At 42.2% G+C, this 21132-nt stretch overlaps 1 protein-coding gene across 2 annotated transcripts in view; it reads right to left on the bottom strand.

Annotated features, from left to right (window-relative positions):
• Nucleotides 1–21132, bottom strand: part of RDX (radixin) — a 117364-nt gene that overhangs the window by 54504 nt on the left and 41728 nt on the right. For both annotated transcript variants that reach the window (XM_029602488.1, XM_029602487.1), the window contains exons 3-4: nt 12230–12313; nt 3041–3136 (exon numbers count right to left, since the gene is read on the bottom strand). In XM_029602488.1, coding sequence (XP_029458348.1) covers nt 3041–3136; nt 12230–12313 — 180 coding nt within the window. The remainder of the gene's footprint in view (nt 1–3040; nt 3137–12229; nt 12314–21132) is intronic.

Raw genomic sequence — 21132 nt, forward strand, 5'->3', positions numbered from 1 at the left:
CATAGCCCCCTGAAAACCTTTTCTCCCAAGGGCATCCAGTGTCTTGTGCTCTCTCCTCAGGGGCACTGAGACATAGGTCCGAGAGCGCTTGGCATTCTTAAGAGCGGATTTGACCACTATCAATTGGTGTGCCAGCTGGTGCTTGTCAAATCTGGTAGCCTGTTGGGTTAGGTAAACCCCATCTGCCTTCCTGCTAACAGAAGGAACCGTATGGGGGTGCTCCCAAATCCTTAACAACTCCTTAAAGACCTCGTGCCCCTGGACCACCATGTTCTCTTTTGGAGCCTCCACAAACTGGAGGATCTCCAGCATTACTGAAGTGGGATGGCTTCCACCATTGCCCACACAAAGTTCAGGTCCTCATGGGGAGATCTCCTTCGCTCCTCTGGAGGAGAAGGTTCTGAGAGAGACCTTCTGACTCCTCTGAGGAGGGTTCCGCAGTATCGTCCCCTCAGGAGTCGTAAGGTGTCTCATCATTACTGTAATCCACAGGGGATGGGGCCCTAGGTGCTCGGCCTTTGTCAAGGGGTCTAAGCACCAGTGCTGAACCTGGCAAAGCTGGACAAGGGACTACAGGCTGTGGGGCCGGCACTGGCATCAATGGGGCTTCCTCCTCGGAGGAACTGGCAACAACCAACGCATCAGTTGGGGGAAGCAGTTGTGCCATGCCAGGTAATACACCGATGAGCACACAGACACTCCAGCAGCAGTTCCAGAAGGGAGAGCCCAGGTATCGATACTGGCAGTGCTACCAGCTCAGTGCCCCACAGCACCCAACTGGCAGCTGGACTCTGCACTCCAACTCCTCCACGAAAGTTGCAGATGCCAAAATGGACTGGGAGGTAGGAGGGGTGGCCAGATCATCCTCAGAACCTCAAGGTTGATCGGCGACGGACACCTGGACCGCTGGAGACCACCTGGGATCCCCGGTATCAATGGAGGATAGGCACTCCTTGCCAAGGGGGGTCGCTTTGGGAGTATCATGGCAAGAATCAGTGCCAACCTGAGTCTGGCACCATGCATTGAGGGCGACCAGGGCCGCTACTTCCTTGGCTTTCCCTAGTACCGAGGTCAAAGATGACAAACCCGATGTCCTTGATCTGGAAGATACCGACAGGGGCCGGTCCCGGCACCCCTATCCGCAGACATCGGTGGAGCGGATGGCCCCTCCGATGTTGATGGCTCAGTGTCCATTGGTATGTCTCCATAGTCCTCTGGTGTCTATGCTACAAATGACAAAGACGATGGCTCAGACTTCCTCGTCCCATAAAGCTTCTCCATCTTACCGAGGCGAGCGCGACATCCTTTAGGGATCAGGTGTGATATCTCGATTGAGATCAAATGTCGGTATATAAAAATAATAAATAAACAACAAAATAAATAAATAAATTTGGATGCACATGTGGCACCCCCAAATGTCGTGCGATGCCCCCTGGCACAGGATGCACACCCTGTGCAGGGCAGTGATGAATATGGTCCTCGGGCACGGAGGGCATCGACAAAAACCCGACAAGGCCATGGCAAGGCAAACTAAAGGGGCAAAAACAACAGTGAAGGCGGCGGGCGATCAAAGCACCGCTGCCACAAGGGATCGGATTGAAAGTAAACTTACCGAACTGACGAAAACCTTGACTGGAAGTAAGAGGAAACCGAAGAGGGACCATTAACAGGAAAAATGTGATACACATTGAAAAAAGTCGGTGAGAGTTTTCCAAAACATTTTTTGGAAAAACATGAGCTCAGAAACTGCGATGCGATAGCGCCACAGAAAAAGAGAGACTGAAGAGGGACCCTGCATGGATGTGTTGATTAGGGCATGCTGGGCATGCTCAGTGTGCCTAATCAAAGTTCCAGAAACTTTGACATAAGTTTTCCGTGCTGGGCTCCATCCGATGAGGTCACCTATGTGTGAGGACTACCATCATGCATGTCCTAGGAGAAAACCAAGATAATCAAAAACCATACAAATAGCTAAAAATAAACCAAGAAAATTCGAGAGAATAAAATCATATAGGGGTTTAGGATTTGTCATTTGGAGTGTGGGGGTGGGTGGGAGGGTAGGGTTACAAGTCTGCCATGGCCAAGGGGAATGGGGTCAGTAATTCAAGCTGCTTGGAAACTGTTTCAAACAGACTCTGCTAATTTAGGGGTTATGTGGGGTGATGGTCAACAGATGCTTACTTCTCAATATAGCAGGAGGGGTAAAGGAGGCCAGGGCAGGCTCAGATCAATACCATACTTGATACTTCCATTGTACTGTTGGGTAGCAATCCTTTGGTCGGTGAGGATTCAGTTGTCTCTCACTTTCAGCGAATTCAGGTCACACACCTTTAAGTGGTGCTGGGTGCAGTGGAGTGCTGAATTCCTAAGAGGGGTGCTCCCAAATACTTAACAGCAACTCCTTCAAGATCTTGTGCACTGAGACCATCACAATCTCTTTAGTAGCCTTCACAAACTGCAGGATCTCCAGCATTTGTGCCGGGCGACCTCCTCCATCATTAATTAAAACGGGATGGCTTCCGCAAATCACCCGCACAAAGCCTGCAAAGGGGCTGGTAGAGTAGTTTTGGGACTTATGTCAGGCCAGACAGGTTACGATGGCAATCAGGCAACAACCTGATTTGACTGGTATCAGTCTGGGTATGAGGTGGCGGGCATAGTGTGATGGGGTCAGTTACCACTCGTTTTCCCAGGCTTTGGTGCGTATGGAAGCAAGACATTATGGTGTGGTTTGGGCTTGGTTGGAAAGAGTCCATTGATTACAATTTGTGGTCTGACCATGTCGGGAGGCTAATGGGTCTGTGTGGGGATCTCTTGTATTCACCACATTGCTATCTTGTGTGGTATGTAACTCTCTTCAGGGGTTGGAGTGCATATTTCTAAGGGGGAGGGGGGGGGGGCCGCACAAGATAATAGAAATAATTATGATCACTATGGTACAGCCGAGAAGATGCTCTGACAGGCTATAGATCAGAGTTGTATAGTAATTTCCTTAGAACAGAGGTGAGAAGTTGAGTACAAGGGGAAATAAATGTTTTACCTTTTTATTTAGCTTCAGCCACGTTGAATAGCCTTTACTGTCCACATACTGGAGCCCAAAAAACCAGACTTCACGTAGTCCCACTGTTTTTACCACCTCAATTTAAAAAGAAAAAAGGGAAATATTTTTACAAAAACATTTTGCAAACGTGTTATTTATTAGGAATGTGGGTAACAAAAGAATATTAATGCATCACCAATTTTTTCAACATACTATGATCCCAACTCCTCTAATCAATCAATCAATTTGGTTATGCCTTGCCTGTGAAACATGCAAAACAGCACCATCTTGTAGTGTCAAGAAATAATTCTCAGTATGATCTTGGAGTAAACATACCACTAACCTAAAACCAACTTCTCCCTTAAAGTTTCATGAGTTTTAGTGCTAATAATGCAAGCTGCTTACCTGTAAACAGGGTTCTCCTTAGTCCCCATGATCAATTAGCCATAAATCGTGAGGAGCATCAAATGGCACCAAATTGACCCATCTTTCATAACTAAAAAAAACCCCACCAACCTTTACTGTGCACATGCGGTGAGTCCCATGCATGCAATGCCTCATAAGTCCCTTAATCTTCTGCAGTGCTTAAACTTTAGCATGGTAGTCTATTCTCCACAGAGGTGAGCAGGTAACAAGCACAGATAATGCATCCTGTTGTTTATGGAGAGCACTGCTTATAGTAAGCAAACTTGCTTTCTCCATTGACAAGCAGAGCTGAATTAGCCATGATTCATGGGGAGTCTCAAACTGAGAGTTGTTGCACTGCAGAGCTATCACTGGAGAAGCTACCTGAACTCCACCAGTGAAGAGTAGACTAGAGGGCGAACAGGTTGCACAAAACTGCTTGCTCAAAGCTACTGTCACGTCTTGACATAAAGCAGTGGGGCATAAAGGTATGCACAGATAATCAGTCTCCAGCTTTGTAAATGTCCTCAATGGAAGTGGCCCTGAGGTGAGCCGCTGAAGTCACTATGGCTCACTTGATGAGCCTTGACAGAATCTGTAAGCCAGTCAGTGCATAGCAATGCGCAATACAGGCCGCTAGCCAACTGGACAGAGTTAACTTGGCTACTGCCACTCCCAGTCTACTGGAGTCAGAGGGCAGAAACAGTTGAAAAGCCTGATGCTAAAGTTCTTTTACAATCCAAAGAATAAAGAGCCTTTATGCCCATATATGTAAGAAGTCTTGGAAAGAAACACTGGTAGCATATCTTGGTTAATATGAAAAGCTAACCTCACTTTTGGTAGAAACTTGGAGTACCAATGTTCCCTTTAATTTCTGACAGGCTACGTGCGCAAAGATTTTCTTTTGTGCAACATTTTTTTAAGCTTATTTCAAGATGGTGTACTACAAACCAATTATGCATGAGCAATACAAAAATAATGGGATTTTAAAAGTGTTATATAAGTAAATTGTAAAGGAAAATTCTACATTGATATTTTAGCCTAATCATTTGTTTTAAAAAATTCAAATTCAATTTTTGTATAGATAAGCATGATTATATATGCTATGCCTTTTTATATGCGCAGGGTTCACAACTTGTGCGCAAGCAAATATGCACGCAGCTTACAAGGAACAGTGATAAGCATGTAGAACTGCCTCGTGGAAGACAGAACATGATGAACAAAAAACCAGCATTTGCCATTCACAGATTCTTCTAGATGAAGTAGCCACTCTGATAAACACGACTTTCCAAGTAAGAAACTTCAAACTTCCCAACTCCAGAGATTCAAAGGGAGGTTTCATGAGTTGTGCCAGGATTATTTTAAGGTCCCAAGGGCCCTGGAGGTTCACTAATCAGTGGCTTGTAATGCCAGAGTCCTTTCATTAACTTGGAGACCAAAGACTGGAGCACCTTCCATCGGTTTATACACCCGCTGCATAGTGCGGAGGTGAACTTCCGACGACGAGGTATCAAGACCTGAAGAAGAAAAAGAGTAAGTACCGAAGCAAATCTTTCAGGCTATAGGAAGAGGGGGTCTAGAAAGCTGGACTGATACCAGTTGAAACTGTAGGACTTTCTAGTTGAAGGTTTCCTTCCTGACACTTCCAGCTTCCTTTAGAAGGAGCAGAGAAAAAAGTACCTCATGTTTAGCATCCATACTGAGAGAGCCAGGGGAGATAGATCTGGGTGGCAGAGCCTGCCCTGCTCTTGCCTGATGAGAGTCTGAGAAGCTCCCAGTGGAATTGAATACTGAATCGACAATCATTCGAAAAATGGAAACCACACTTGCCATGGCAAAGCTGGAGCAATAAGCATTATCCTTGCATGGTCCTGGAAGACCCTTGAACTGTCCTTATGATTAATGGAATTGGTGATATGTAGACAGCAGACAAATGTCCCAGCTTAGTAGAAAGGTGCCCTGCTCTAGTTTAGACAAAAATAAGTGGGGTGGGGTGGGGGGGGGGGGGGGTTCCCAGCTGCTGACTTACTTCAGTCTGCAGTTTTTCCTACTCTTCTGGAGACTGTTCTGGTCCAGTTCCTTGGGTAGAAGTCCTGGATCTTTGTCCGGCTTTCTTCCTTGTGGCTTGGGTGTTGTATAGTCCCTGATGGCTTCCTGGTGCCTGTTTCAGGAGTCATGGGCTTCTCATCTTCCCTTGCAGTCCATCTGCCTGTTTCTTCCCAGCCTGTGATAATCTGTTGGATAGAGGACTCATCCAGTGAATCAGCCAGTTTGTTTTGTTTTTAAAGGTGACCCAGTCTACTTCCAGTCTTGTCCCTGACAGGGAGTATTTTGCACTATTAATGAACATCCTTTACCAGAAATCTGAGAAGATTCCTTTGAGATGGATGACTAGAGAATGTGTGCACATGCATCTTTGGGATCCAGGGTACAGACCCATTCCCTCGGTTGGATGAAAAGAATAGTGTAGAAAGAGTTCATCTTTAATTTCTCCCAAACCAGAAACCCTTCCAGTTTTCACAAATCCAGAATGAGCTTTCTTGGGAATGAGGAAATACCAGGAGTAGAATCCCTAACCAAGCTCCTGGAAAGACACTAGCTCAATCGCCTTCTGCCAAAGAAGCAACTCCACTTCCAGCTGTAGATGGGCAGTTTGAGATGTGTCTGAACTGAAGGCTGAAAAATGCTGGATTGGAGGGAGACTAGAAAAAAAATCGAAGCAGTAGCCATATTCCACAATCTTTAGGACCCACAGATCCTTGATTACCTTCCGCCCCTCTGGAAGGAAGGATTAGACTCTCCTCACCCATCAATGGAGGCAGGAAGTCAGATTTTAGATCTGTCAAAAGCTTGGCTTTGGGCTGTGTCTGCTGGAAAGTCTTCACTTGACATCTTTCTCTGACACCCTAGTAGGGAGCCGTTTCTGCAGAGTAGGAAGGCTCGATATTGGTAAGAGTGGAAGAGGAGTCCCTGGAAAAAAAAAAAAAAGCCTTAAAAGCAAAGAACTGACATTTGATCAAAGGTGACTGATCTCCTCCTCCAATGAAAAACAACTATATTGTGGCCTGATACTCTTTAATTTGAGCCACTTTCTCCTTGACTTTCAGGTTATCTCCAATACAGGGGATAACCGCAAGGTGGTCTTGGACATTTTCATGTAGCTTATAACCACGCCAGTCTTTATGCCCAATGGCTGCTGCTGACGTTTTGGCTGCAGTGTCAAATTCTTCATAGGTGGAACAGAGCAGATGTTTCTCTCACTCTTCCACATCTTCTACCGCATCACAAACATCATCAGCCTGCTCAGAGTCTGACAAGGGCTTAACTTCTTAACACACTCATGTAGGTAACTACACCATACAAAACTTGTGGGCTGCAACTGGGCACATGACAGAACTCTGAAACACCTTCTTGGCATAGTATCTAGAAAGCTTCGGATCCCTCCACATGGGTGTATTAAGAGTACTCCACAAGTGCTCTTTCACACCGATATTGAGCACCCATACTCCTAATGTGATCGACCTCTCCAGGGCGCCCAATTTAATATTTAAATCTGCTGCCATGGTAAAAAGGAGGTGCTGGGGGAAATTGTGTGCCCTTAGCAGCTCCTCAGCAGCAGATGCCCAGGAGAGGTGGCTGTCAGTGGGTTAGGAAAATAGACACTCAATTTTACGAGTGTCCCTTTCCCTAACTTGTGCCTGCTCCAGGCAGGCATTAATTTCAGAGGGTAAAAATGTGCGCGTCAGGCGCACTTTTTTTTTTGCATCAGGGAGAATAGCAAATAGCACTCATCATATGTAAATTCATGTTGATGAGACTATTAGCTTTGCAGGGGGTGTTGGACGTGCATTTTGGAAGCACTAATCCCTTTGTAGCATAAGGGGTTGTGGACGTGCATCCAAAACGCACATCCAACCCAGATTATCCAGTGCGCTCAGCTAAGCACACTGTACTGCCTTGACCTATTTGTCTACTTGAGAATGACTACTACTACTGAGTGTTAAGGGAGCTGGAGCACTCCAAAACCAGGGCTGGCTTGCACCCTGTACTTCATGTCTGCCAGTGGCCCATAAGCTTGACCTGAAGTGGGAGATTGCCACATCCTTGTCTGAACATCTCCACGTACCTTGTGAACCGGAATTACTGCCAAATCTGCTGGTAATTACCTACATCCACGCTCAGATCATCCTCTTTTTAAACACTGATGTTAAGTGCTTTTGCTAGCCTGCCAAGAACCTGGAGTTGCAGAAATCTTCAGGAGGAAAAGTAAGCTGAAGCAAGTCAGATAAGGGATCAGATGGAACTCCTGAAGAGTCTTCCTCCACCCCTGATCAAGTGGAAAAACTAAGCCACAACACCAATGATGAAGATGATGATGTGGGCAGAGACCTTTATTGCCTCAGAGGGGACCCTTTTGGAATCAAAGCCTGACTGGACAGAAGCCCCCTCTTCATCCTCTGACTCCTGATGGGAAGAGGTGAATCTTGTCTCACTTGCAATGGGCTTAGGCTTATGAAGGGCAGCTCATGTGGTGAGGTTCATACTGGGTGGAACTCCATTATGTAGGATCACTTCCTCTATCTTGGACAGGAGAGGCTTCAAACTCCTGCCTTTTGTCCTCAGGTGTTAAGGCAAAGAAATTCTTCACCAACTCTGTTAACCACTCCACAAGCTGAGGTGCCCTTTGAGCCAGGACTAGAGGAGCTACATCTTTTTCTAAGACTCATATCGGTTCTTCCTTCCTCTGCTGCAACACTATTGAAGTACTAGGTTCCAAAGATGGTGCAACTGTTGGCTGCAAGATGCTCCACACTGCTAGAACTGAAATCTGGACCAACTTCCATGCCTGCACCTCTTCCGAATTCTTCTGTGGTAGATTGTCATCTTTCCTGATGATGCCACAGCTTCTCAAGTCTATGGCACCAGAGACATCACTACTCTATTTGTGTGTGTGTCTACTCAGTGTGCCTTAGAGTGGGTGCTCTGCACTGATGCCACAGATAGTGCTCTCATGGGATGGGGCAACTGGTATAAGATGTGTCAGTGCATAGGAACTTGCCGCACCATGAAAGAGGATGGTACACCTGTGCTAATGTGACCATGTCTTTACTCGGCACCAAAGAAGAGTCCAATGTGGGATCTTGCCTTGACAACCTAGGCTTCTTTGTTTGTCAGAGATGGACCTCACTTCGGTGCCTTATGCCACATCTTCTCTGGCACCACAAGCATTTTTGTTTCACTTGACTCCTGACCTGAGATGGACCCAAAACCGACAACACAGGAGGGGAGGAGGAGTTCTTCCAACAGAATGGAAAAATAGGGTGCAAAGGACCCCCACCAGGCCTCACACACCATAAGTCTGAAAATGTTCTGCTCTGAGATTGCAATGCCCTGGAAGACATGTGGCCAGAGTTATAGCAGTTCTTCATATTATTTGGACCCAGGTACTTATAAGCACCCCTCATGAGCAATGTTGAGACATCCAGCATGGACAAATGCAGGCTTTGAAGCTAACATGCTTCTTCGTCTTTTTGCTTGCTTGTCCTTTAGCATCCTAGTCTTGTGGGGTGAGAAATTTTCCTTTTTTTTTTTTTTGGTTTTTTTAATAACACTTAAAACTGGAAGGGCTGCAGAGGCAGCCAGAAAAAAACAAGAGCCAAATCTAAAAAAAAAAAAAAAGAGAGAGTACACGCCTGTATTGTAGCTCAAACAAAAAGACTGAGGGGCTCATGAGGCAGTGTGCACATGGCAACTGCTGCACATGCCCAGTAAAGTTTTTACTTAACTATATGGGTCCATTCAGCACTGTTGGGATGACAGTGATGGCCAATTTATCCCTTCTTTTTAACGGAGAACAGGGGTTCTTAGAGAAAAGCAGGATGCCAATCCTCACATATGGGTCACGTTAGTTGATGGAGCCTGGCAAGGAACTTTGAAATCAAAACTTCTAGAAATTTTCAGAATGCTCCACTGGATATGAGCAGCCCTAACCGGTCCCCTGCACTCCATGAGGAGATCCTCAGTCTATGAAATAGCAAAAGGACTTTAAAGAACCAACTCTAAGGGGAAATGAGAAGGTTTTAAGAAAACCTATTACAGGTAAGCATCTTTGCTTTCTCGGAGGACAAGCAGGGTAACAGTCCTCAAACATAGGGAATTCCCTAAGTCAGAGCTTCCCAAACTGTGGGTAGGGCCCCCAAAGGGAGTCACGCATGCTTGAAATGGCTGTGCTCTTCAGGCATCAGCAGCAGCATTAGTAGCGGAAGTTATTGTGGGGTCTATGAGACAGCACGCACTTACAAGCACTGTCCTTGCATGAGTTTCTGTGGTAATAGAAAGCCTTGCATGAGGAGGGATCATGGTTGCTACAAGGTGAGCTTCCACTAGCTCAGAAGCCGCATGCTGACTCATTACTAATGCTGTTGCCGCTTGCAGATCACTGTCAGGTTTAGATTCAGCCATGAAGGAAGGAGAGGGCTGAGTGTACATAAGACAGATTGCCTCTTTTCCTCTCTCCTTACCCATCACTGACCCTACTTTAACAAAAAATGCAGAGAAATAATGAACTGTGACTTTTAAAATTAACTTTAAGAGACATACTGTCTGGAACAATCTGTGTAAGTATCAACTGTAATTCAGACAAATTGTCTTTTTAGGGGGTCAAATACTTTTGCAGGCCACTGTATCTGGTTTGCTACCCCTCTGCCTAAGGACCAATCTGGAGTTCCAGGACCTAAGTGTGTCTGCCAGCCAGGACATTCACATTGCCCGCCAGATAAGTGGCTCAGAGGACCATGCCCGCGAGAGATGGCCCAGTCCCACATCTGGACAGTTTCCTGACATGGGAGATATAAATCCGTTCCTCGTTGCATACTGATGTAGAACATCACTACTTGATTGTCTGTTTGGATGAGACACTAGCTGGCCAACTGATTTCTGAAAGCCTTTAAAGCATACCATACTGGCCTTAGGTAGAGGAAGTTTATCTGATGATATCTCTCCTGAGCAGATCTTGGGTGCGGAGGCCTTGTACATGAGCTCCCCAGCCCAAGTTGCATGCATCTAATTTGCAATGGAGAAATTTGAAAGGGTATTCCCTTGGCCAGAACTGCACTGAATCAGGCCATTAGGACAGTGTATTGAAAATCCCCCTGAAGCAGATTGTATATAGATACATGGACCAGTGTTGGGGGTTCCAACAAATGATATAGTGGGTTCTTCAGCACTCAGCATCTTTAATACACGTTGGATTTTATTTGCAAAATATTTGAAAGATTAAAAAAAAAGTATCACTGACTAATGATCATTTATAAGGCTATGAACCATTATCAAGCTGGTAGAGCCTATTATGAGGTCTTTAAAAAATGTTGGAGATAATGCCAAATATCTTTAATCGTGGAAAATATCATTGCTTCCAATGCAGATGGATTGGGCTTAGCCGAAAAAGGCACGCCACTGAATTCTTGCAGAGATCAATGCCATCTAGGAGCCATGGTTCCATACAGGGAACACGCATCAACATCATGGTCCTTCCCCAGGCCGATCATACATCTATTATGGGGATCTGTGTTGGACATGTTGTGCCTGCACTGGGGGCATCAATTGAAGCAGCTAACTTCCTTCTCTTTCTGAGGCATCATACAAAAAAGCAGTCTTAGAAGGAATTTCCAGTTTAAGCAGGGAGAGAGAGAGAGAGAGTCTGCAACTTAACAGCTCTGCAGAAAAGATGAGACTGAGGAACCCTGTGTGTCATGTTTAGGAGTGGCCAGGGCAGCACATGTCCAGTGGGGTATTATGAAAGCTAGAAGCTTTGATGGAAAAGATCTGTGCCAGGCTCCATCTGATACCACCTACATGCGAGGACTGCCATTTTGCTTGTCTTCAGAGAAAGGTGGCAACTAATACAATTGCACTATCTAGAGTCTGTATAATGCAGGCAAGCTTTACTTGTTTTTGCAAACAACTCTAATGCAATTTCAAGCATGACCTGCATTGTGTCTCCTACACATGCATGTTTTCAGAAGCATGCATTCATAAAATTTACCTAATTCTGCCAAGTTGTATGTTTTCCTTTTACAGAACTAGTTTTCATGTAATAGAACTCAGAACGAATAGCTTTAACCAAATAGTCAAGACAGGATTTTGACAAGAATCTGGTGCTCAGAAGCACAGACTAAAGATGCCATACCTTCAGGTACTCAAAATATGAATACTCCCCATCAATATATTCTGAAAAGGCTTACGGCAAATGTAAAATGGCTGCATTATTTACAAAAGACTTGTGCCACTCTGCTGGAATACGGATATAGGTCAGAAGTTGTGTAGTCACAGTACCATGATTATCCCTATTTTATTATACTTATAAAAATGGATAGGAAGCAATATGGTGCCCTGATTGGCTACAACTAGGTTACAACCATAAAGACTTTATGGCATAAACGAACCTAATTTTGCCAATCAGGAGAGCATTACTCCCACTCCACAACACAAATTATATTCTCTCCTCAGTCAATACCCAAACCCCACTTCTCTTAGTCACTTGAGCTCGCCTCAGTTACATAGCTAAGACATGACAAGATCCCACGTCAGACCTTGCCTTAGAAACTGCCTTTTCAGTTGAACAGGGGCATTCAATTAATAGGTTTTACTGCAATGCAGTGAGATGAAATAATTTTAACAGTACTTAATGTCTCAACTTTGAGTTTAAAAACACGGAGATCTAACTACTTTTAGCATGCACATAATTGATATTTTATTATGAACTTTCATATAGTAAAGGTTTACCTGATCAAAGAGCTGTTTGCCAGTTGTGTTAGGCTGGATAGCAAACTCCAGCTCCGCATCCATTGTGGTAACTCGAACATTAATCTATGGAAGCAAAAACAAACAATTGCTGCATTCAAAAACGCATGAACTAAGATCTGTATGAAACTTGTTATGCTGAACCAAAGTATACAGCGCAAACAGAATTAAGTGCATGTGAATCTGTATATGGTAATGTTATCCTCAATCCCTATTCTACTGAAAACTCCTATTCCAGTCCTCATAATGAGAAAAAAAAAAGCAACCTGCTTTAACTTTTCTCATTATTGTGTTTCAAACTTAACACCACCTCTATTCTTCTGTTAACCGATCTTGCTAACACCCCGTTACCTTTTGGTCTTCCCCATTTTCTTTTAAAGGCAAAATTACTTCCCCTCGTCCCAAAAACATATCCCTAATGCTTCCATCTTTTCCTCTCTCCCGACCTTAATTCTGTCTTTCCAATACACCTCTGAAACAGGCCACCTCTCAATCATTAAAAGCGAAAAATGGAGAAATGTGATCCCTCTTAGGTCCATTTCAGCCCTAGACGCCAACTAAAATATTCCACTGAATCAGCACACTACCTCTCTGCCATAAATTCAGACCCAGCTACCTGAGCACCTCCAATCCTACCAAGTCTATCTATTACAGAATATATATAGCTTGTCAGGCAGACCCAGTTGCTAATCGATTCTACGATCACAGCCTATTTAGACAACCCAGCCACATTGATGTTTGAGGCCCTAGTGGTAACACAGGCATTTCATAGTAACCTCTCTGCCATATATCATGGCATCACTCTCTTCAGCTAACACAAACACAGGAAATTAATTTAACCCTTAATAGTATACAGTATTTATGTGGAAAATCGCCCTTTCAGAAAATGGCTGATTCTGACCAATATACATACCTTATAACTGTGCATAAATTACTAGTATTTATCACTTCTAATGCAATACCTGACCATTGCACAGTGCTGTACAGATACGCATAAGAGACAGTCCATGCGGCGTTTACATTCTAGGCAAGAAACATACATGACAAACTAATCTATGGGAAGAGTATTCATTGTACAGAAGCAGTGAAGATTCAAAAGCAGGTTCAAAAGAGTAAGTTTTTCAATTTGATTTGAAAATGGTCAGAAAGGGAGCATGATGGAAAGCAGAGATTCTAGGGCTGGGATACAGGAGAAGGGCACAAACAGCGGCAGATTCACGATGTCAGACCGGCCCAGGTATTCGCCACCCAGGGCGGCCCAGGACACATCACATGGTCTGCCGAGCGCGGCTCTGTCACGGCTGAGCACGGCAGACCACTTGACTGGAGCGATCAGCCCACCGGGGATGCCCGATCCCCCGATAGGCCAATCCGCCCCTGGGCACAAATAAGAGCAACTTACTCGATAAATGTAGTTCGTAAGGAAGGCGTAAAGAGAGAGAATAGAAGATAGGTAATGAGGAGCTGCACACTGCATACATTTATAGGCGAGAAAGAGAAGCTTGAAATGAGAAGAGGGGTTAAATGGTCATAACAACACTGAAGGAAGATAATTGTGCAGCCAAATTTTGAATAGATTGTGGTGGAGAAAGATAGTGCAATAGGAAGCCTGCAAACAGCAAATTGCCGTAATCTAAGCAGGATATGATAAGAGTAGATGACCATTTTGGTAGCATGCACAGAAAGAAATTAACAGATTTTAGCGCTATTAGAGAGGAAGAAATGACACTATTTAGCAGTATTTTAGATACAGAGGCTTGCAAAAGTATTAAACCCCCTAAAAAGTCACTGGATGTGTGGATTATAAATGACACGCAGATTGTTCCGGACAATTTGTCTAAGAACATACTAGTTTGCAATAAAGTCAATTTTCAAAGTCATAATTTATTTCTCTGCATTTTTTGTAAAATAAAATTAAAAACCGAAAAACACTGCTGTGGAAATTCCAAAGTTTACACAAATGAAAGATATTGCCTTAACAACTGGCTTACAATTGGCCTCTACCTGTGAATCAAAAAATAATAATTCAGCTTTTCAGGAATAAAGATTCCCTAACACCAGTACCATTGGTCAGACTGTGAATCTGAAGAAAAGCTGTGAAAATGAAGACCAAAGAGTATTCTAAGAAAATTAAAGACAAAGTTTTAGACATGCACAAGATAGGAAAAAGGTACAAAATAATTTCTAAGTGCTTGGATGTCCCAGTGAGCACTGTTGGATCAATTGTGAAGAAATGGAAGCTGTAACATACCACCCAGAAACTGCTTAGACAAGGCCTTTCCTCAAAACTCAGCATCAGAGCAAGGAGACGACTTGTGAGGGAAGCCACAGAGAGGCCAACAATCACTTTGAAGGAGCTACAGAGCTCAGCAGCTGAGAATAGAGTGGAGCTGCATCAGTCAACCATATCAAGAGCTCTGCATACAACTGGCCTGCATAGGAGGGTGGCTAGAAAGAAGCCAATACTGAAGAAAAAACACACATCAAAGCACAAAGCACATTTGGAGTTTACTAGAAAGCATCAGAGTGGCCCAGCTAAAATGTGGAATAAGGTTTTGTAGTCAGATTAGACAAAAATGGAGCTTTCTGTCCAAAATTCAAAACACTGTGGTGCAAACCTAACACTGCCCATTACTCGATAATCATCATCCCAAAGTAAAGTATGGGTGTAACAGCATCATCTTATGGGGATGTTTTTCCTCAGCGGGGACAGGGCATCTGGTTAAAATTAAAGGATGGATGGATGGAGCAACATACAGGGAGAGATCCTGTAAGACAACCTGTGTCAGTCTGCTAAAAAACTAAGAAAAGAAAACTTGGGAGAAAGTCCACCTTTCAGCAGGACGATGATCCCAACCACAAGGCCAAAGCAACACAGGAGGTTGAACAACAAAAAGGTGAATGTTCTACAATGGCCAAGTCAAAGTCCAGATCTCAATCCAATCGAGAATCTGTGGCACTATTTGAAAATTGCAATCCATAATCATCATCCAACTAACCTGAACAACCTGGAGCAAATCTGCCAGAAAGAATGGGCAAAAATTATTCCCAAACAGTGTGCAAAGCTGGTAGAAACATACCCGATAGACAAAGCTGTTATTGCAGCAAAAGGTGGTGCTACCAAGTACTAGCAAGCAATATTTTTCAGTTTTTAATTTTATTTTACAAAAAATGCAGAAAAATAATGAATTGTAACTTTGTAAATTTACTTTAAGAGCATACTGGTTTGCAATAAACATACTGTCTGAAACAAGTTAATGTAAATCGATAATTTATTCTCTCAGGGGGGATATGATAGAGGTCTTTAAGCTCATGAGAGGTCTTGAATGAGTAGATGAGATTCGGTTATTTACACTTTCGGATAATAGAAGGACTAGGGGGCACTCCATGAAGTTAGCAAGTAGCACATTTAAGACTAATCAGAGAAAATTCTTTCACTCAATGCACAATTAAGCTCTGTAATTTGTTGTCAGAGGATGTGGTTAGTGCAGTTAGTCTAGTTGGGTTCAAAAAAGGCTTTTAGAAGTTCTTGGAGAAGTCCATTAACTGCTATTAATCAAGCTGACTTAGGGAATAGCCACTGCTATTAATTGCATCAGTAGCATGGGATCTTTTTGGTGTTTGGGTACTTGCCAGGTTCTTGTGGCCTGGTTTGGCCTCTGTTGGGAACAGGATGCTGGGCTTGATGGACCCTTGGTCTGATCCAGCATGGCAATTTCTTAATTTCCTATGGTCTTAAAAGAAGGTGTGGTACCAGATTCTCTGAAAAGGGCAACTGTAAAGCCAATACTTAAGGACAAAGCAAAATCTGCTATGGGGTTATCAAATAATGCGCCCTATATCCATCCTTCCCACCTTTGCAAAGGTATTGGAAAAATGTGTTCTTACACAAATTGATTACTTATCTGATGATAATATGCTTGATGAGCATCAATAGAGTTTCCATAAAGGCCATAATACAGAGTTATTGATATTCTTGCTAGACATTTGTGTAGCATCCAACACTGTGGGAGTGGTATTTTGGTACAACTTATTTTAAGAACATAACATAAGAACATGCCATACTGGGTAAGACCAAGGGTCTATCAAGCCCAGCATTCTGTCTCCAACAGTGGCCAATCCAGGCCATAAGAACCTGGCAAGTACCCAAAAACTAAGTCTATTCCATGTTACTGTTGCTAGTAATAGCAGTGGCTATTTTCTAAGACAACTTAATTAATAGCAGGTAATGGACTTCTCCTCCAAGAACGTATTCAATCTTTTTTTTAAACCCAGCTACACTAACTGCATTAACCACATCCCCTGGCAACAAATTCCAGAGTTTAATTGTGCATTGAGTGAAAAAGAACTTTCTACGATTAATTTTAAATGTGCCACAGGCTAACTTCATGCAGTGCCCCCTAGTCCTTCTATTATCCGAAACAGTAAATAACCGATTCATATTTACCCGTTTCTAGACCTCTCATGATTTTAAACACCTCTATCATATCCCCCCTCAGCTGTGTCTTCTCCAAGCTGAACAGGACTAACCTCTTTAGTCTTTCTTCATAGGAGAGCTGTTCCATCCTCTTTATCATTTTGGTCACCCTTCTCTACACCTTCTCAATCGCAACTATATGTTTTTTGAGATGTGGCGACCAGAATTGTACACACTATTCAAGGACCGGTCTGACCATGGAGCAATACAGAGGCATTATGACATTTTCCGTTTTATTTACCATTCCCTTTCTAATAATTCCCAACATTCTGTTTGTTTTTTGACTGCCGCAGCACACTGAACCGAAGATTTCAATGAGCTATCCATTATGACGCCTAGATCTCTTTCTTGGGTGGTAGCTCCTAACATGGAACCTAATATTGTGCAACTATGGATTATTTTTCCCTATATGCATCACCTTGCACTTATCCACATTAAATTTCATCTGCCATTTGGATGCCCAATTTTCCAGTCTCAAGGTCTTCCTGCAATTTATCACAATCTGCTTGTGATTTAACTACTCCGAATAATTTCGTATCATCTGCAAATTTGATTACCTCACTCGTCATATTCCTTTCCAGATCATTTATAAATATATTGAAAAGTGTCCCAATACAGATCCCTGAGGCACTCCACTGCCCACTCCCTTCCACTGAGAAAATTGTCCATTTAATTCTACCATGTTTCCTGTCTTTTAGCCAGTTTGTAATACACAAAAGGACATCTCCACCTATCCCATGACTTTTTACTTTTCCTAGAAGCTTCTCATGAGCAACTTTGTCAAATAACTTCTGAAAATCCAAATACACTACACATCTACTTGTTCACTTTTATCTACATGGTTATTAACGCCTTCAAAAAAGTGAAGCAGATTTGTGAGGCAAGACTTGCCTTGGGTAAAGCCATGCTGACTTTGCTCCATTAAACCATGTCTTTCTATATGTTCTGTGATTCTGATCTTTAGAACACTTTCCACTATTTTTCCTGGCACTGAAGTCAGGCTAACTGGTCTTTAGTTTCCCGGATCATCCCTGGAGCCCTTTTTAAATATTGGGATTACATTAGCCACCCTCCAGTCTTCAGGTACAATGGAAGATTTTAATGATTTGTTACAAATTTTTACTAATAAGTCTGAAATTTAATTTTTTAGTTCCTTCAGAACCCTAGGGTGTATATCATCCAGTCCAGGTGATTTACTACTCTTTAGTTTGTCAATCAGGCCTACGATATCTTCTAGGTTCACCGTGATTTGGTTCAGTCCATCTGAATCATTACCCATGAAAACCTTCTCCGGTACGGGTACCTCCCCAACACCCTCTTCAGTAATCACGAAAGCAAAGAAATCATTTAATCTTTCCGTGATGCCTTATCGTCTCTAAGTGCCCCTTTAACCCCTCGATCATCTAATGGTCCAACTGACTCCCCTAACAGGCTTTCTGCTTCGGATATATTTTAAAAGTTTTTACTGTGAGCTTTTGCTTCTACGGTCAATTTCTTTTCAAATTCTCTCTTAGCCTGTCTTATAAATGTCTTACATTTAACTTGCCAACACATATGCATTATCCAATTTTCTTCTGTTGGATCCTTCTTCCAGTTTTTGAATGAAGATCTTTTGGCTAAAATAGCTTCTTTGCCCTCACCTTTTAACCATGCCGGTAATCGTTTTGCCTTCCCTTCTGCCTTTCTTAATATGTGGAATACATCTGGACTGTGCTTCTAGGATGGTATTTTTTTTTTTTTTTTTTTTTTAACAATGACCACACCTCTTGCACACTTTTTACCTTTGTAGCTGCTCCTTTCAGTTTTTTTTCTATTTTTCTCATTTTATCAAAGTTTCTCTTTTGAAAATTTAGCACAAAGCCACAGATTTGCTTACTGTCCCCCTTCCAGTCATTAATTCAAATTTTATCATATTATGATCACTATTACCAAGCAGCCCTATCACCATTACCCTCTCTCACCAAATCCTGTGCTCCACTGAGAATTAGATCTAAAATTGCTCCCTCTCTCATCAGTTCCTGAACCAATTGCTCCATAAAACTGTCATTTAGTCCATCCAGGAACTGTCTCTCTCTAGCATGCCCGATGATACATTTACCCAGTCAATATTGGGGTAACTGAAATCTGTAAAAAGCAAGGGCAACTGAATTAAATTTAAATTATAGCCTAAGTGACTGTGTCATCAAGCCAGACGTTGTGATTTTAACCCAAAACCCAACCGGTCTTCTCATCATTCACTATAAAAATTATATTTATTAATTGAAAAAGTGTTCATCGCATCCTGTGCGATGAAGAAGAACTTCTGAGACTTCGTGTCCATTCTGAACTGGCAAATACTCCTGTGTTAACATTACTTATATGCCCCTGAGGAAGCTTTTCTGCGAAACACCGGCCGTGTTGTGCTGTGTTTATATTTTGCACTGAGAGACTGCTACTTAACTCTTCTTCATATGGTCATTGGAGTTGAATGTCTACTAAAGACCGATTTTGAAAGTTAATGCAGACTTAATTTCATAGCAAAAAATATAAAAAAACAAAAAATATACTTTTTCAATTAATAAATATAATTTTTACAGTGATGGTGAATGATTAGAAGACCGGTTGGGTTTTGGGTTAAAATCACAACGTCTGGCTTGATGACACCGTCACTTATTTATTTATGTTCTTTTCTATACCGAAATATAAAATAAATATAAAAATATACTTAGGCTATAATTTAAATTTAATTCAGTTGCCCTTGCTTTTTACAGTTTACCAATTGGGTTACTGTATTGACTCTCCTTGTTTACAAAATTGGTAATTGAAATCTCCCATTATTACCACACTAACAATTTGGTTAGCTTCCCTAATTTCTCTTAGCATTTCACTGTCCATCTCACCATCTTGGCCAGGTGGATGGTAGTATACTCCTATCACTATACTCTTCCCAACACACAAGGGATTTCTACCCATAAAGATTCAATTGTGCATTTAGTGTCATATAGGATGTTTATCCTGTTGGACTCTATGCCATCCCGGGCCACTCTGCCTCCCGGGTGTGCTCCTCTCTGTCATTGTGATATAATTTGTACCCTGGTATAGTACTGTCCTATTGGTTTATCCTCCTTCCACCATGTCTCTGAGATGCCAATTAAGTCTATGTCATCCTTCACTGCTATACATTCTAACTCTCCCATCTTACTTCTTAGACTTCTGGCATTAGCATATAAACATTTTAAAGTTTGTTTTTGTTTTGTATTTTCATTCTGCTTTTTAATTGATAGGGATAATTGATAGAATTTTTTAGCTCAGGTGAGTTTTTAGTTACAGGCCCTTGGACTACTTTTCTTATTATTGGAACCTCACTGTCTGCTTTTTACACAGTTTGTCTTAGGTTAGCTCTTTCAAGATTGGCTAGTTTGGCTTTTTCAGGATGCATGTTCAGTTGGTTTAATTCACATTTTAAGGACAGGAAACATATGGATTAGAGCCAATTATTCTTCTTGGCGGAGCCTTGAATCGGGTGTACCACAAAGTTCTGCGCTATCTGCAATATTATTTACTCTTTACCTTCTTCCTTTAGGTCAGCTGTTACAGTCATTGGGGCTCACATTTTTTTTATATGCAGATAATGTGCAATTGCTTTATCCCCAGTTTTGAATGTAATATTGTACCAACAAAAAAATGTTTGTGATTATATGAAGCAGATTCAGGAATGGTTGTGTATGAATGATTTGGTTTTAAGTATCAAGAAAACCAAGGTTATAAGAGTAGGGAAAAATATTCCAGAAAATGTATATTAAATTTGTTTTGAAGGTTACTAGCTTTCAATTGTGACAAATTGTAATTTGGGAATTATTTTGGACTCACAATTAACTTTTAAATCATAAACTGGACAACCAGCAAAGAAAGCGTTGTACAAATTAAACATTTTGCGACCATTAAAACATTATCTTCCACTTGATATGTTTTGAATACTGCTGCAGTTCCTAGTTTTGGGACCCTTAGATTATTTTAGCATTTTATGGATTGGTCTACCACAAAAATGACTTAAAGTTTTGGCTGCTACTGATCATTCATAAGCTGTTGTATTCAGACACTGCGTTCATTAATAAAAGTCTGCATTGGTATAAGCCACAAAGGAGTCTTCGTTCGCTGGGTGTTGGTTTATTTCAAGTTCCCAGCTCACAGTGTTTTTTTATATGAACAAACTAGGTCCAGGGCCTTTTCCTCTGTTGCACCCACTTTGTGGAATTAGTTATCAGAGCAGCTAAGAAAGGAAAGGGATAGGAAGGAATTCAGATGGCAGATTAAGACTATATTATTTAAGGAAGCTTTTGTTGATTCTAATCATTGCTTCATATTTTTGTTTTATGTATGTAAAGTTTTATTTTGTCAAATATGTATAATGTTGCTATCCACACTGAAC

This window comes from Rhinatrema bivittatum, chromosome 5 (genome assembly GCF_901001135.1).
Source record: "Rhinatrema bivittatum chromosome 5, aRhiBiv1.1, whole genome shotgun sequence".
NCBI classification, from domain to species: Eukaryota; Metazoa; Chordata; class Amphibia; order Gymnophiona; family Rhinatrematidae; genus Rhinatrema; species Rhinatrema bivittatum.